Below are 16,840 nucleotides of genomic sequence, written 5' to 3'. Positions count from 1 at the left end.
AAATATAAAATTATTTAAAATGTTATAGTTATGTGCAAAGAATTGTTTACCCTCAACGTACTCATTCTTCCTCACAAAGCTACTGTAACTGCTCCTACCTAAAGCTACAAGTAATCTCTTTATTTTTATGGTTACATTTTGGTATTTCATTTGACCCTTCAGTGGCATTTGATGCAGTTGAGGGACCTTGAGCCAGTGCTGGTGTTTTTTCTTACTGACTGACCTTTCTCACTCTTTCATTGCCTGACATCTCAAAGTTGGAGTGCTCCAGGACTCTGTCTAGACCCCTTTCTATCAATAGTTTCTCCCTGAAAATCCAGTTTTCTAATATTACCTATAAACAGATAATTCCTAAATCTATATTTTTAGCACCAACCAACCCTGCAATTTCTGGACTTACGTATTTAACTGCCTTCTGGACATTTCTTCTTGAATACATAATAGGCACATCAGACGTAACATATTCAAAGCTGTTTTTGATTTCGACAGTTTTTTCGCTCATTGCCCAATCCTCCCCCCTCCCCCCCCCCCTATTATTCTTATTTTCCCTTAGAGATAACACTCCATTGAGTTGTTTAAGCCTAAAACCTAGTTATCTTGATCTGCTTTTCCTTCACCAGTCACATCCAGTGCATTAGCAATGTCCTGGCAGTTACCTTCAGAATATATCCTGAATCCTTCTTATCTCTTCTTGTGTTCACACTGTCTAAACTCCATATAGCCTTTCTTTATTGGACTATTGCAGTAGGCTCCTTACTAGTTTTCTTACTTCCACTCCTCTTAGCTGTGAGAGCTATCTTTAAAATGCAAATCAGGTCAGGTCATTTGCCTGTGTACAACCCTCCAGTGGCTTCCCGTCATGCCTAAAATAACATCCAAATTTCTTACTTTGGCTGGGTCCCACATGATCTGGCCTCTGCCTGCCTCCCTGACCTCGTTTTCTATCACTTACCCCCTAATTTACCATCTCACTTCATTATAGTTCACCTACCTTCGTTTTGTTCCTAAAAGTACCAAATTCATCTCCAGTTTAGGGTCCATTCCTTTGCCTAGAAATCTTTTCCCCCTTATCTTAATTCAGTCCCAGTATTGTACTGTATGCCAAAGACTGTCCTAGGCCTAGTTCCCCTAAGTCACAGGGGCCTGTGCGTTGTTTTTCTTTACCTTTTGTCTGGAACTTTCCTTGTATATGCAACCTAAAATACTCTTGCTGAAACTTTTTCAACTCTCCCAGATGGCTTCTTCTTTTTAATGCCACAATTTATGTAATTTATTTAATCTTTATCTTGATGGAGCTAACATTGTAGTTGGAGGTGGGTTAGGGTGGAGATTGCAATAAACAGGATGAGTAAAATGTATATTAGATGGCAAAAAAAGCACTAAGGAGAGAAACATAAAGCTGCAGCAAAGTACTGAGGAGAATGGAGTTGTAATTTTAGATGAGGGTGGTCAGGACAGTCCTCTGTGTGAAGCTGACATTTGAATAATCACCATCATATGTTCCAGGTTGTGATATAACTCATAGACTTGTGTTAATATAGAATATAGATGTATATTTTCCATAGACATTTTTTCTAAGGTTAGTCTGCTTTCTTCTCTACGTTTCATTAGTTTTCACAGCTCACAATAACTTCATCTTCCAATTTGTTGCTTGCTATCTTTAGCTTCCTTCCTGTATCCACAAGTCTGTATTTCTTCCAATTCTGAACTTTAATCAATAGAACTTGAAATATAGCACTGTATAAAGATTTTTAAGTAAAACATTTGCATTTATCTGATCTGGGCCATCTTAATTCATTGATTGACAAGGCAAAATTGTATGAAAATTAAATTTTTTTTCTTCAAGGGATTTAAACTTGGTGTATGTATATATGTATGTATGTGTATATATATTCACCTTGCTGAAACTTTATACTTTACAACTTTTCTACCATTTCTTTTAAAACTCTGGTGAAGGGCATAGTAATTGGGTTTTATAAAAATACAAGTGGTTTTTGTTCCGTATTTTATCAGGAAAGCTGCTGAAAATGGATTAAAATGCACTGCGCCTTATATCCCACACACAAAAAAGTGTTACTTTGACATGTGTAGAGAGAAGTCTGTCCTCACTTTATTTGTAGTGTACTTCTAAATTGTTGAGTTACATGTAAGTAACTTTTATTTTTTTCCCTCTATTTTTTGCTGTGTGTCGATGGATTTGCCGTTCCTGTTTGGACTGAATGTGTCATGTACAATTCTTGGAATTCCTCATTTACTGTTCCTCTATGGATCTCTTCTGTTGAAATCTGGAACACTGGAATGATGGAAATGTGTTCTTTACAAAGTAGCTGTGAGTATATAAGATACCTTATACTGAGATGTTTTCCGTCTAAATTAATTTAAATTTAACTTACAGTTCAATGAAGTAGGGCCAGTGAAGCCTTAAATTTAACATGTTATTTTTAGCTTTACACATAGTAGGCTTTCAGATGTTTGATTTTAAAACACTGTACTCTGAACAGTATCCTAATTGGTATATTTAAAATTAGTTTTTCCATTTAATTTGCTTGTTTATCTTCTCAAGATTTGGCTTACAGATTAATTTATATGAATGAAAAAAAGGGTAAAAGGTGATGATGGATGGAATATTTTGTTACATCTGTGATGCTAGTGAGGAATGCAGATTGCTGTTTGTTAAATCCAGCTTTGTTAAATTAATGCTTTGATCATAGAGTTTCTTCATTTTTAATGAGAAATTGTGTCAAAAATTTTTAAAAGAAATATGTACCTCTTAGGAATATTTTGCCATTGTATTTTAATGATGAATAAGACCTACCTCTAAGTAAAATTAACAGTAAGACTACTCACTCAAATGGTCTGAACTATGGACAGGTTTTCTCACCATTGGGTAAGTTAAAAGTCAGATTTATTTACTACACCAATTTAAAAGTAGATTTCTTTGAATTACGGAGCTATTGTTGAGGTCATCAAAGAATCAAAAACCATGCAGGAAACAAATTCTGATTTTCTTTAAAATCTGGATAAATCCAGATGTCTGTGGTGAGGGGAGGCAACAGGGTCATCTGAAATGCTGAAGTGGCATAATTGGACCTGATATAGATATAGTAGCTTGAAAAGTATTGTTTACTGATTGACATTGATCACTAGACCATTCAAGGATTTATGAAAAAATTGTTTTAAACCCCACATTTGATTTCATTTTGTGAATAAGAAAACAAATTTCAAGATATTTATACCTGTTGTAATTAGTATGAGCAAAGGGGATAATTGAAAGAGGTTTTTTTTTTTTAATTTTTAAATTTATTTTTAAGAGACAGAGAGAGACAGCGTGAGCAGGGGAGGGTCAGAGAGAGAGGGAGACACAGAATCCGAAGAGAGGCTCCAGGCTCTGAGCTGTCAGCACAGAGCCTGTCTTGGGGCTCAAACCCATGAACCGTGAGATTTGGCCTGAGCCAAAGCCAGACACTTAACCAACTAAGCCACCCAGGCTACCCATTAAGGGTATATTAAGGTATATAATATTAAGGGGATGTGAATTTTTTTTATTATGAAAAACCTTTGTTATGTTGTGTTTTTAGTTTATTGGTCTGAATCTTCTTAGTGACTTACTGTAAATTGAAATCTTTGCTCTTAGGTAGATTTCTTTTTATTTTATTTCCTTAGGGTTTTATAATAGACCATTGTCAAGTCAACTCATACTCCATTCATTTTGTTTGTTGCTGCAGTTATTTTACTGGTAACACTATAATAAAATCAGTTTGATTTGCCATGAATAATAGTTTGTATAGTTTTTTAAAACAGGTTGTTGAAGGGAGTTTGAAATGTGCAACAGAAGAGTTTTGTTGATACATTAGTAACTTGGCCCTTTTTGCTTTTCTCAGCAACAGAAGAACCTTGAAGGCTATGTGGGATTTGCAAATCTCCCAAATCAAGTATACAGAAAGTCAGTGAAGAGAGGGTTTGAATTCACACTTATGGTTGTGGGTAAGATATGTTTTCTTACTAAAATTAGATTTTGATCTGAGTTTTAAGTTATTAATCAACTCTGAATGAATTTAAGAAGATAATAGCCTAAATTACTGCAGGAATCATGTTATATCTTGTGTGAATACATTTTAAAATTTAACTTTGTGGCATAATAGAATTTATATATTTTCTTACCTCTTTTTTTAAGGTGGCAAAATTTTAGAAAGTAAGTAAAAGTTGAAAAGTGGGGCTGGTGGAGGAATAGAATACTATAAAGAAGTTCTCTTCAGTTGGTAATGCTGCAAAAGCAGATAGTGTCTAATGGTTCAATATTACTCCAGGATAATTTTATTCTCTGGCTTATATACTGTATGGAGTCATATAACATGAGCATTTAACTTAAACATATGTGCTCTGAATTTGAAAAATAAGTCAGGGGACTAGGTAGAGGTTCATAGTCACACAAGTGATTAGCCTGGAAATTCATTCAGTGAGTATTAACTCTGTTGTGAGTGAAATATGGCTCTCTTTATTCTTTAATTTAGTCTCCTTTTTCTTACGTGTTTTATCCTATGAACATCATGCTCTGCCTGAAGTCCATTTTCAGAGACTGTCAGGGGTTATTTGACTGTATGTTGGTACCATCATTGTTATATTTGAAGAAACAGTATATATAAAGATTAGTAATCTTAAATGACTATAATATTTTCACTTCATATAGGCTGACTTTAGAACCTAAATCCTAAAGATGATAAAACTTTGTTGTATTTCTCTGTATGTTTTAAGAAGGTGAAAGGCAGGATAATGGAGTCACTGTGCTTGACAAAGAAGATCGAGTTGATGCTGGGTCTTTATGTAGTGTTAATTAATTTTTGCTAATTACATTCAATTCCTGGTATTTTTCTTTGTGTGTTGAATTAGTTTAATTGAATTAGCTATGAAGTACTCCTTCATTGAAGGGAAGATTGTTTTATCAGGGGATCAGAATATTTTACCTGATGGTCACTTCCTGGTTGTTTGGAAATATTTGCATTGTATTAAGTTTAAATTGTTAACAGTTGGTACAGAGTTTCAAACTTGGTGTTTGGTAGAGTTGGTCAACTTGCCTGTCTCTGGTTGAGTACAAGTATAGTGTGCCCAGTTTGCACATTGCTGCTGTGAAGCAGAGGTAGATCCAGATAGATGGATAAAACATATGGAACATACCTTTTCTTTTGTATGCTAGTTAACATGATTGTTAATATGAAGAAATACTCCATCTTAACTTTACATATATAAAGCTTGTGATCTTAAAAGACAAACTATAAACAAATATAAGATCATTTTTTAATTTGTAAGAAAAGTTTCTATGTCTCTTAGGATAATTACAACAATTTAAACAAAAATTGGTATTAAAATTTTAGTTTTAAAAGTAACTTCCTATGTTCGCTTCAGCAACACATAAACTAAAGAATAACTTCTTGAATATATACTTAGTAGAATAATATTGTTGGGGTCAAGGTCAGATACTTGATTAAAAAAATCTCTGACATTTTTCCAGCTGAAAAAAATTTAAGGCAGCTGAAATGATTTTTAGAGAAACTGCAATCTCTGAAAATATCTTATTTATTAGTTTTTCTGGTAAGTCCATTCTTGAACTGTAGCTTTTGTTTTTTTTCTTCCTTGTTAAGACCTTAACTGAGGTTATGGAGCAACTGGGTGGCTCAGTCGGTTGAACGTCTGACTTTGGCTCAGGTCATGAATTCACAGTTCGTGGGTTCAAGTCCCGCCTTGGCCTCTGTGCCTACAGCTCAGAGCTTGGGACCTGCTTCAGATTCTGTGTGTCTCTCTTTCTCTCTCTGCCCTTCCCTTACTTATGCTCTGCGTCTCTCTGTCTCTCAAAAAATTAATAAACGTTAAAATAATTTTAACAAAAAAGACTGAGGTTAAAGAAGAATGGGTGTCAGTTTCATTACTCTGTTTTTCCTGCTGTACCTTGAACATTATTGTTTAATTAGTTGTCCCTCTATAGACTTGTTGAGTGGAAGGACTAAATCTTCTCATCTATATAGTTGCAGTGTCTAACACATAGACCCCTTTTAAGTAAGTGTCTAAGAAATGGTTGGTTCTTCTGACTTTAGGCCAAATCTAACAGCATTGTTTGCAAGTCACGGAAAGCTAAAGCTAACCTTGCTTTAATATTCCTAACTTAGAGACTGTAAACTCTTCCCTATAAGTTAAATCCTCATTTTTGAGACTTAAACTCAGAGCAGTTGTAGCTTTTAGAACAATTCTTGTTTGAAGATTTATACATTAATATAAACTGAAAATCTGTACTTAAAAGTTGATTTCTTTATGAAACTCTGTCCTGTGTTGGAAAACCTTTATCCAGTAACCTTCCCTCTAAAACCGTATTTATTGAATACTTACTTAAGTGAGTTTTTTGTATCACGGAGGCATAGTGTGTATTCCCGTATCTTAAAGGAGTTTATAAGTTATATGACAACATAAAGTACACATAAAAAGGTTAGTAACATTTCTAGGAAGTATATATGAGTCAGTGGAGTTATTTAAAAATCAAGGAACATAGAAGTGTTAGGGTATAGGAGTCCTTCTCTCTGGATGAAGGTGATTATTGCCTTATTTGAGGAGGAGGTATTAGGGCAGGTTTTTGAAAAATAGAATTGAGTGTATAGTCCATTTGGGAAAATAATAACCAAACCCTATATAACCTATTATGTGTCAGGCAGTGTTCTGAATATGTACCTAACTCATACAGTCCTAACAACAACCCTATGAAGTAGGTACTATTGTTACCTTATTTTAGAGATAGAGAAACTGAGGCATTCAAAGATTAGGTTACTTGCCCATGGTCACATTGTTAAGCAGATGGTAAAACCAAACCCTGTCTACCTACTTCTCAGTCTGGTTTGTTCTTAAGTACTCTGCAGAGGCTCGTTTGGGGGTATCGGATATAGTGCAGAGCTCAGTAGAGTGCATCCAGTATGCCTGAACTTGCATGATTTTATCTGGGTGTTGTGTTTTTCCTAAAAAAATGAAAGAGAAAGAAATAAGGGAGTTCGTGGGGAAGAAAGGAGTGAGCATTAGAGAACTTAAATACATGTGTAAGCAATTTTTTTCTGTCATTACATTGGAATGAGTGTGTGGCCTAGGAAAGGCAGTAGGTGGGAGAGGTGAATTTTCTATTTCCCCAGTCATTTTCAGCTTTCACATCCTTTCATAGTGTGAATATCTTACCTTGCTGTATGTTAGTCAAGTGTCAGTATGGTGTCTTAGTATATATACTAGTTACTTTTTATATTTGTAAAGAAACAAGTATCTATTTCAGTACACATAAAGAAAACAGGATGTCAGTTTATATGTAATTGTGCTTTATGGATGATATAGAGGGTTTTCAAGAATAATTTGCAGTACACATTGACTTTAGAATCTGACTCCTAAGATGTGACTTTATAATAGTTGGGAATTAGGCTGGAAAAGTAGACTAGCTTAGATTTTGAAGATCTTGACTGCCACAAGGATAAGTAGATTGGAATTCTTGATTTTGAATCTTTGCTTAAAAATTTAGTTTAAAACTCAGTGTCAGGCCTATCAAATAATGAAGACACTTAGGTTTCTAATTCAGCAAAGTGTCAAACATTTTTAGGTTTGGAATTTGACAGTCTTTTGTGTGCTTTTTTTAAAAAAATATTTTTTTCTTTAATGTTAATTTTTGAGAGAGATAGCTCACAAGCGGGGAATGAGGAGGGGTGGAAAGAGACAGAAACACAGAATTTTAAGTAGGTTCCAAGCTCTGAGCTGTGAGCACAGAGCCAGACATGGGGCTCAAACCCAGAACTGTGAGATCTTGACCTGAGTCAAAGTCGGACGCTTAACCAATGAGCCACCCAGGTGCCCCCTTCTCATGTGCTTTTTAATTAGACTTGACTATGCTGAGAAATATTAATTGTAAAATTCTAATTCTACTAGAATTCTCCGAGGAGGTAGAACTCCGAGGAGGTAGAGCTCAGAATTCTCTGAGGAGGTAGAGCTCAGGACTCAGAGGTAGATTACTTTGTCTTACCACAAAGTATTTTTCAGAATAAGTGATAACAAATCTATTATTTTGAATTCTTTATTTAAATTGAAGTATAATTGACCTACAGTATTAGTTTCAGGTGTCCAACCTAGTGAGTTGACAGTTCTATACATTACCATGATAAATACACTTATCTGTTAATCATACAGTTACTACAGTATTATTAATTATATTTCCTATGCTGTATTTTATATTCCTGTGACTTATTTATTTTAAAGCTGGAAGTTTGTACTTTTAATTCTCAGAAGATAAAATCCACAGTTCTTTCATTTCTATAATCTTGAGCTTTGCACAATTTTGTGGTAGAGGTTTTCTTTATTTGTGATTTGTCATGATGCATTTGACCTGTACCAAATGTCTTTAGTAGCAGGAATGGCATTTTTGTTTTTTTTTTCCTATGGGGGGTAACTTCTAACATGCTGGTTTGGCCATTTTGGGGATTCAAAGTTTATCAGAAGGTGTTTTTAATATATGACTTACTGGTGAAAGTTTAGGAGATATTTAGTCAGTACAGTGTCTGTCATAGTTGTCGTTTTCCCTCTTCTTATTGATATTTGAATTGTAATAACATCCAGAGTTATTTGAAGAAATTGAAAGGTGATATTGACTCATCTTGTTTCTAGGTTATTGGGCATTCAGTAGTAGTATGTCTAATTCTGAAGTTAAGATATGTTGGAGACTTAAATTGCCTGAGTAATATTTCAGAAATTTCTTCCTACAGCTCTATTTTTATTTTACTTTTGGTATAAAAGTAATCGATGATTGCACAATGTTGTGAATATAGAAGAACCACTGAATTGTACACTTTTAATGGTGAAATTTATGGTATGTGAATTTTATCTCACATAAGTTATTTAACCAAAGCAGAGGAATTTTAGAGAGAAAAATCAGGTAATTTCACATATCCACTATTTTAATTTTTTTATTCATTCTAGGTTTTTTATCTGCACATTTTAAAAAGTGCTTTTGTAATAAAGTTAGTATGTTTCATCCATTGAAATTATGAAATACAGAAAGCAAAATGAAGATAAATATTACCAAAATCTGTTACTCAATGATAGCTCAAGCGTAGAAACATACCGTATTCTTGTTTAGCATATGTGATGTCCTATGAATATCTTTTAAAATTAGCAGTAAATTATGATCATCTTTTGAATTTAGATATCATAACCTACTTATGGTTGAGTCATAGATTTTAATGACTTGTGTAGGTTAGATATACCATTATTTGCCATGTTATTCAACATTAGGATAGTTACAGAGGAACATGATTATAGTTCTGCTTTTACATTTTAAATTAATTCCTTTGGACATTTGAATTGCTATTTTTTAAGGGTTTTGATACATAATACCAAACTGCCCTAAAATAGTTTGCATTCAGTTTTGCACATTCACCTGGTGTTGACAATACCCCTTTCTCTGAGTACTGCCAATACTATTAGTGCCTAAAGATTAGTATCTTATTTTCATGTCTATTTTATTGTTGCTTGTTAACTTATTTTTAAAAAATATTTATCTTTGGTATGGGTTCTTTTGTAAATGGTATATTCTAGTTTTAAAAAGCTATACTCATTTACTTCTTTAAAAAGATATAGGTACTGTAGGGTATTATTATTATTATTTTGTTATTAGGTATTGTCATTTTTTGCCAGAACTTTTTCTGTGTTGTGTTTTGTATTAATTTGATTTCATATTATTCATGTAATCTTTTTTCTTATGGTTTTTGTTCTTGATGTCCTCCTGCTCCATTGGTGGTTACTGGGGATTTCAGTGTATTTTATTTAGGTATATAGACTAAAAGTTTAAGTTTTTATTCTGCAGTTTTAAATTTCTGTGGGTTATTTATTTTTTTTGATGTGAGATAGGAATTTGATGTTTATTTTACTCTTAAATGGCTAGTAGTTTTCCCCAGATCATTTACTACAAGTTTGATTTTTAAAAATACATGTGCTTGGTTGGTTCTCTTTCCAACCTTTGGCTTAGTTCATTCTGTAGTTCTTCTATATAAATACCATATTATTAGAGTTACAAATTATAGTAATTATGTTGTTATTTGTGTAGGAAGATTACTGGAGTTTATGTTAATCTAGGGATATAGGCAAACAAGTAAATAATATGTAAAATAGTTACAGATTGTGTTGTTTTCTAGAAAGGAAATAAACATGGTAGGATCTTTTTAGTTATCAGGGAAGACATGCCTCTCTGAGAAGGAGACTGTAATAGTACCTGAAATACCTGAAAATTAGGAAATGCTGAAAAAAAAAATGACTTACAAACAAGAGATAATTATTATTAATATATTGCTGTATTTATCTACAATATTTTGATTTTGACAGTTATATAATTTCAACTGTCGCTGTCTCAAATTTTTAGTTATTGCTTTTTCATTTGATATGTGAATGATTTTCTCTTTGATCTCATAATACTATAGTAAAAACTTAAAGCATGGAAGTTTTGTTCAATTTTTCAACGATGGTGTTTAATGGCTGCATAATAGTCTAATCTGTGACTGAATATACCATAATTTTTGTAGTCTGTTTCTTCATTATATTCCTACCTACCCTGTTAAAAATAACTTGGCAGTGAAGATCCTTAAATTACAAGGTGTGTGTGTGTGTGTGTGTGTGTGTGTGTGTGTGTGTGTGTTGGGAAGCAAAGGGCAGTATTTTATTGATTTGTTTATAGTCTCTCAAGTAGGATTACTGTAGCAAAATGTTTCAGCATTTTGTGGCTCTTGACATCTTAGCAAATTGTTTTTTTAAAAGTTTGTTCTACTAAATATATTCTTTTTAAAAAGGGAGACTATTTTTTGCTTGCATTTAAGATGTATAGTGTGTATAGTGTAATTGAAGGTGGAGCTATTCATTCCATGAATACCAAAGGGAAGAATTTAAGTGTAGTTGAACACAGTGTAAGGGAGCAGTAAAGGAGGACAAAAGTATACAAGTTAACTATATCATGAAGTGATAACTGCATGCTGTAGGAGTTTAAAGAAATAAGATTTTATAGCTAAAAAGCACACCACTGTCTTAAATCATATACAGCTAACTTTTTGGAAAATGGTACATGATATTTTCAGTAGTTGGTATATTCTTTATCTGATTTAATTTCAGTATCTTAATCATGGAGTAGTATAATTCAGACAAACACAAAACAGTTCCATAGACTGGGTACTTTTTGGTTTTGTGACAGGGACAGAGTCTGGATTGACATGTATGAGAAATGTAATCTGGATAATATCCCAGTTTCATTTAGTAGACTTAAAAGAGTTATTCAGTGTGATCTTTAAAATATATATGTTAATAGTTTAATTATAATTCTTAATCTATTTTGGCTTCTCATACATGTTCTATCCTAATATAGTCTTTGAAAATAGATCATAGTCTTTTGAAAATAGGTGAGTGGAGGTAAGCAGATAATACATAGTGCATATCAGGGAATCAGATGTGAAGTATGATTTGTGGTTCATTCTTAACCAAGGTTTTTATGATAGGAGACTGTGAATTGTTTATTATGTTACACGTGGTAATAATTACAGTAAAACATAATGGTGAGATTTTCGTAGTACCTTGTTGTCATGGTCCTGAGAATAGAATTTAATTGAAAGATCAGTAATTAAGCTGATGCAACTAATGAGCAATGAAGTACTAGGAATTATGGATTAAGTTGAGGATACAAAAGTGAGGGGTGCCTGGATGGTTCAGTTGGTTGAGTATTCAACTCTTGATTTTAGCTCAGGTCATGGTCCCAGGGTTGTGGGAATGAGCCCTGCATTGGGCTCCCCACAGAGCATGAAGCCTGCTTAAGATTCTTTGTCTCTCCCTCTGTCTCTCCTTCTGTCTCTCTGTCGGCCCCTTTCCTCCATGTACACACACTCTCAAATTAAAAAAAAAAAAAAATAAATTTTTAAATAAATAAAAATAAATGAAAATGGCCACTTCAACCCTCAAAGGGATTTCCAGGGAAAACTTTGCACACTACTAATTACAGTTTAGTAAGTGTCTTAGTAGGTACACATTTAAAGTGCCATGTAGAGTCAAGGGAGTAATTATCTGTGCTTAATGGGGATAGCTTCTTATTTTCCTGATAAGATAGGTTAGAGTTCTGAAACCAGTGACTCTTTATTATGCTTATATTTCAAATGTATAATTTATTTTGGCCATTTTGTAAAAGAGCTAGCTAGTTACAATTATGCTTTTTTATTTATATTTTTAGTGAACAATGGAAATTCGCTTTCTATATTTAACGTAAATCTTATGATACTTAGTATAGCAACTATTACACTAAAAAGAATATTGTACTTAGCCTAGTTTTAAATTCTAATTGCAGCCACAAATGAGCTTTCTGACCTTGGATAGATCATTTTGAATCTCAGTTTCCTTATAACATTTACCTGGTTTTTCTAAGTCAGCCATAGGGCTGAGATTAAAAATGAGAGACACATACCCCCGAAGGATCAGACGGTTTTGGATGGTGGTAGAGATAGCTGGACAATAGTACTGTCTATATGTAACTACTACTTCACAGAGGGCTTGATAGTTGTGTTTGTAAATGTACCCTGTATGTATAATGTAAATATAATTTGCCTGGTAAATCTGTGAATAAATAAAATATTAATTTTAAGCTACATTATTTGTGCATTTTTACAATTGAATTTAGTTTTAACATCCAATATCTGGGATGAAGAGGAAAGAAAGATCAGGGGTAGTTGAGAAACAGATGGCAGCTAAGAGGTTAAATACTTGGTTAATTCTTACTTTGAACTTGTGCCCTCGTTGAACTCCTTTTATTATAAACATTCAGGGCTCACATGTGGTTTTTACTTTGCAATTCAGTGTAGCAGCAAAGCTCTTTTTTGGTGAGAGTCAGATTTAACTAATTTGAAAGATAGTTGAGAGTTTGCTCTCGTCATTTCCCATTTTAAACCAGGTAGCTTGCATTCTTGTTAACAAAACATGATTTTCATACTTGCCTGTTCTGTGCATTTCAATAAAGATAAGTGTTTTGCTCAAGTTACTTATGTGACATTAGAATAGTCTTCAGGGTACACTTGGTGCTTTATAGTTGCTGCAGCATTAATGCTGTCCTTTGCAAACCTTTTGGGTATCTTATTTTCCCTTGAGTGTATCAGGTTCTTAATGTCAGTAATATAAAGAATCTTAGGGTTTGTTTTTAGGTTGACATTAAGATTTTAATTTTGAGTTTGAAAATTAAGGTTTTTTATAGGTTGGTGTTTGCTTTTGTTGTTGAATCATGTTTTAATCAGATTTAATGTCATCTAGCAGTTAACAGTAGTATTTCTGGTTCATGCCATCATTATAGATAATTTTGATTAAGGAAGAAACATTATAAAATTTTAGTCATCTAAAAGGCCAAATAAATGAAGAAATTAAATGAACTATATTTTGATTGTTCTCCGTCTGTTTCCCTGACTCCTTTAATCAAAATTATCTGGGCTTCTTATTCAAGATGCTCATTCCTGGGAATGTGGGGATCTGCATTTTGACAAGAACCATTCCTTAATCGCCAATCTGAAGTTTAAAGAGTACTGTTCTAAGTCTACTTTAATGTCCAGAGAAGGCATTAAATTATATATTTCTTTGAAATGTTGTATATCTTGGTAATATAACAAAGCTATTAAGATACATAGTTTTAAAATATTCTTCCTATAAAAATTTCTCCTTGTTACAAAAGTTTTTCATTAGGAATGTAGTACATTTTGTAATCTCTTTTGAAATGTAATTTCTTTTTAAAAAGAGAGAGGAAATCACTATTACTAATTTTGGTGTATTTTCTGTGCTTATGTACAGCTGTAGTAGCATATTTAATTTTATATACTTTCTCCACCTAATGCTTAAGGCAAGCATTTTTCCATGTCAAACAGGTTTTTAAAAACTAATTGTCCTCACAACAATTGCCCTCCTTAATACTTAAAGCACTTATTTTGATGAGCACTGGGTGGTATGTGTAAGGGATAAATCATTAAATTCTATTTCTGAAACTAGTATTAATTACACTATATGTTAACTAACTAGAATTTAAATAAAACTTAAAACAATAAATAAATAAAGATACTGGTAATATAAAAATAATTCTCAATGACTGATTGATTTTATGACTGCATCATAGTATATTTAGCTTGTGTCCTTTTTGGTACCTGAAATATCCTCCGCTCCCTCCAATATCTTTAGTGTGAAAACTATTTCTACAGTGTTTTTTCCATGTGTGTTTGATTTCCAGAAGTAGATAACATGGTTAAGGATGTGAACTGAAAATATACCAACTTATACAGTTACCACAGATGTGCAAAATGCTCTTTTAATCTCATCCTTGCCAAAATTGAGTAGAAATCTTCTTAAAATGCCAAATAAAGCAAAATGATTTTGCTAAATTAGTATTAGACAAAGATTCTGTATTTTAATTGTAGGCCCTTGAGTATTGATTTGATTTTTTTTGTCTTTTTATTAATACTCACACCACTGTTTCTTTGTATGCATGCACATGTTTTTGTTTTAAGAAATATTGGTGAAGCAGGTTAATACAACCATAAATGTAATTCACACAAGCCACTGCGGGTCCTCAAGGTTTATAAATTTTGGTATATGAGATTTATAGAACTGGAAAGAACATGTCAGTCATGTCACTCAAATGATTAAAGCCTGCCCCACCTTGGCTTTGGAAGCTACTCCTTTCGGACCACTACAATTGTAGACTGTGATCCTACCTCAAGAATAAATCAACTCCTTGCTTCACCACTTCTGTCTGTCCACTAGATCTCCAGGAAAATTTTTTCTTTTTTGGTATGTTCCTATTTCCTTTCCTGATATCTTTTACTTACCCTCTAGTGTGGCCAATGGCCTTAACCTGCCCTCTAGTTTCATAGAGCCCTCCATTCTGATAATGCCACAAAACCTTTACTTTCTCTGATTCACACGTATCAAAACTACCTTGATTTTCTTCTAAATTAAAGCATTTTTTCCTTAGTGAATGCTGGCCACAGCTAGAAATTAGAGAAAAAGTTTAATTTTCCTTCCCAAGATATAAAGGACTAATAGTATACACGAAAGTACTCGATATTTTTTAAAGTTTATTTATTTATTTTTGAGAGAGAGAGAAAGAGAGAGAGAAAGTGTGTGGGGGAGGGGCAGAGAGAGAGGGAGAGAGAGAATGTCAAGCAGACTGCACTGTCAGCGCAGAAACTGATCCATGGCTCAAACTCAAAAACCATGAAATTATGACCTGAGCTGAAACCAAGAATTGGATGCTTAACCTACTGAGCCAACCAGCCGGCCTGAGAGTACTTGATTTTTAAGAGAGAATGTTCATTGCATGATCATTAGAATTTTAGGTAATAATGTGAATTTGGAAGAACATGCAGGGAGAACTTATAAACACTTGTCAATTTTAGCTCTTTTTCAGTTTAGCAGAAGAACTCCTAGAACCTTGTATATAATCTTGGAAAGGTTGCAGACCCTAGCCTAAGTAAAGGCAATATATTTTAACCAAAAAGTGTGGCAGTCCATTTTTGAAATAATCATGAAAAAAATTTCCAAGTAGGCATTTAGATTTTTTTGTAATGTGGAGATTTAAGGAAACAAAAAAGGTAGTTAACCACTTGAGCTGTGTAAATAAAGAGTACTTTTATATCTAAATATATCAAGATATATCATAAAAATCCTCCTTAAGGCCTCCTCCTACCTTTAGACACATAGCAAGTGAAAGTTTTTTGATTTTGTGAATGAGGTAATTATTGAGTGGCTTGTTGGATTGTGTGCTACACAGCAGGATTATTACTTAGCTTTTAGAGCTGGTGGTCAGTTACTGTAATTAAAATAAGTAAATCTTGTTTAGATAATTGTAGAGGTAGGTCTTAGGGAACCTGTTTAGCTTGCATTTTAGGATTATTATGTGCATCATTTTAAGGAGATGAAATAGTCTCCTAGTATATCCCATATCACATAATAATGGACTATCTTGGAAATAATCAGTATCTAGTGTAGTCTAGACTGTTCTTGATAGATTAAATCTTCAGAGATAAGCATATTAAAGAGCAAAGCTAAGAATAGCACCCTCCCTTCATAACATAGTTTTATTTTCCTCTTGGGTGATACCTTCTCTTTATATATCAGCCAGATGAAAAGAAAGAATATATCTGTCTTTTTAATTTCCCATCCATTGCTTGATTCCTCACCATTTGGTTTCTTTTCTTAATAAAATCTGCTTTTATTAAAGGTCAATGAGAGTGTTTTTCATTGTCCCTGGGTCATTTTTTAAAACCTCTCATTTGTTATTATTTCCACTTTTTCCTTGCAATTCTTTCTCATTTTTTGCAATACTCCCTCCTGGTTTATATGGTTGTTTAACATCCTTTTCACTGACCATCTTTTAATGTTGGTGAATCTGGCATTTTGCCCTTTGTCATCTTCTACCTACTGGAGTTTTTAAATTTCATCTACCTTTCAAATCATTTTGGGAACCATCTCCAAAATCTGTGTGGAAATGGTTACCTGGGTATTCTGGGCTTTAGTTCTGGGGTAGAGTATAGTCATCTGTTTTGAAATAGCTCCTTAAATAACAGTGGTACCTTTTGGTTAGGAACTACATATAGTTTGACTCTGGCTCATTTCTACCTCAGCTGAAATTAACACCTGTGTCTGAATAAGAGGTAACATTTGAGAATTTTTTTTAATGTGTTTTTAATTTATTTTTGAGAGACAGAGAGAGACAGTGTGAGCAGGGGAAGGTCAGAGAGGGAGACACAGAATCTGAAGCAGGCTTCAGGCTCTGAGCTGTCAG

The 16,840-nt window shown here is 33.3% G+C and overlaps 1 protein-coding gene across 3 annotated transcripts in view; it reads left to right on the top strand.

The window, feature by feature from the left end:
• The window catches only part of SEPTIN7 (septin 7), a 110,006-nt gene that overhangs the window by 30,652 nt on the left and 62,514 nt on the right, over positions 1 to 16,840 (top strand). For 2 of the 3 annotated variants that reach the window (XM_029925126.1, XM_029925135.1), the window contains exon 3: positions 3,882 to 3,984. In XM_029925126.1, coding sequence (XP_029780986.1) covers positions 3,882 to 3,984 — 103 coding nt within the window. Of the gene's footprint in view, positions 1 to 2,269; positions 2,330 to 3,881; positions 3,985 to 16,840 lie in introns of those variants that run through there. The other variant, XM_029925142.1, reaches the window with a different exon arrangement.

This window comes from Suricata suricatta, chromosome 2, assembly GCF_006229205.1.
Source record: "Suricata suricatta isolate VVHF042 chromosome 2, meerkat_22Aug2017_6uvM2_HiC, whole genome shotgun sequence".
In the NCBI taxonomy this organism is placed as follows: domain Eukaryota; kingdom Metazoa; phylum Chordata; class Mammalia; order Carnivora; family Herpestidae; genus Suricata; species Suricata suricatta.
This window is presented reverse-complemented; position numbering and strand designations above follow the sequence as displayed.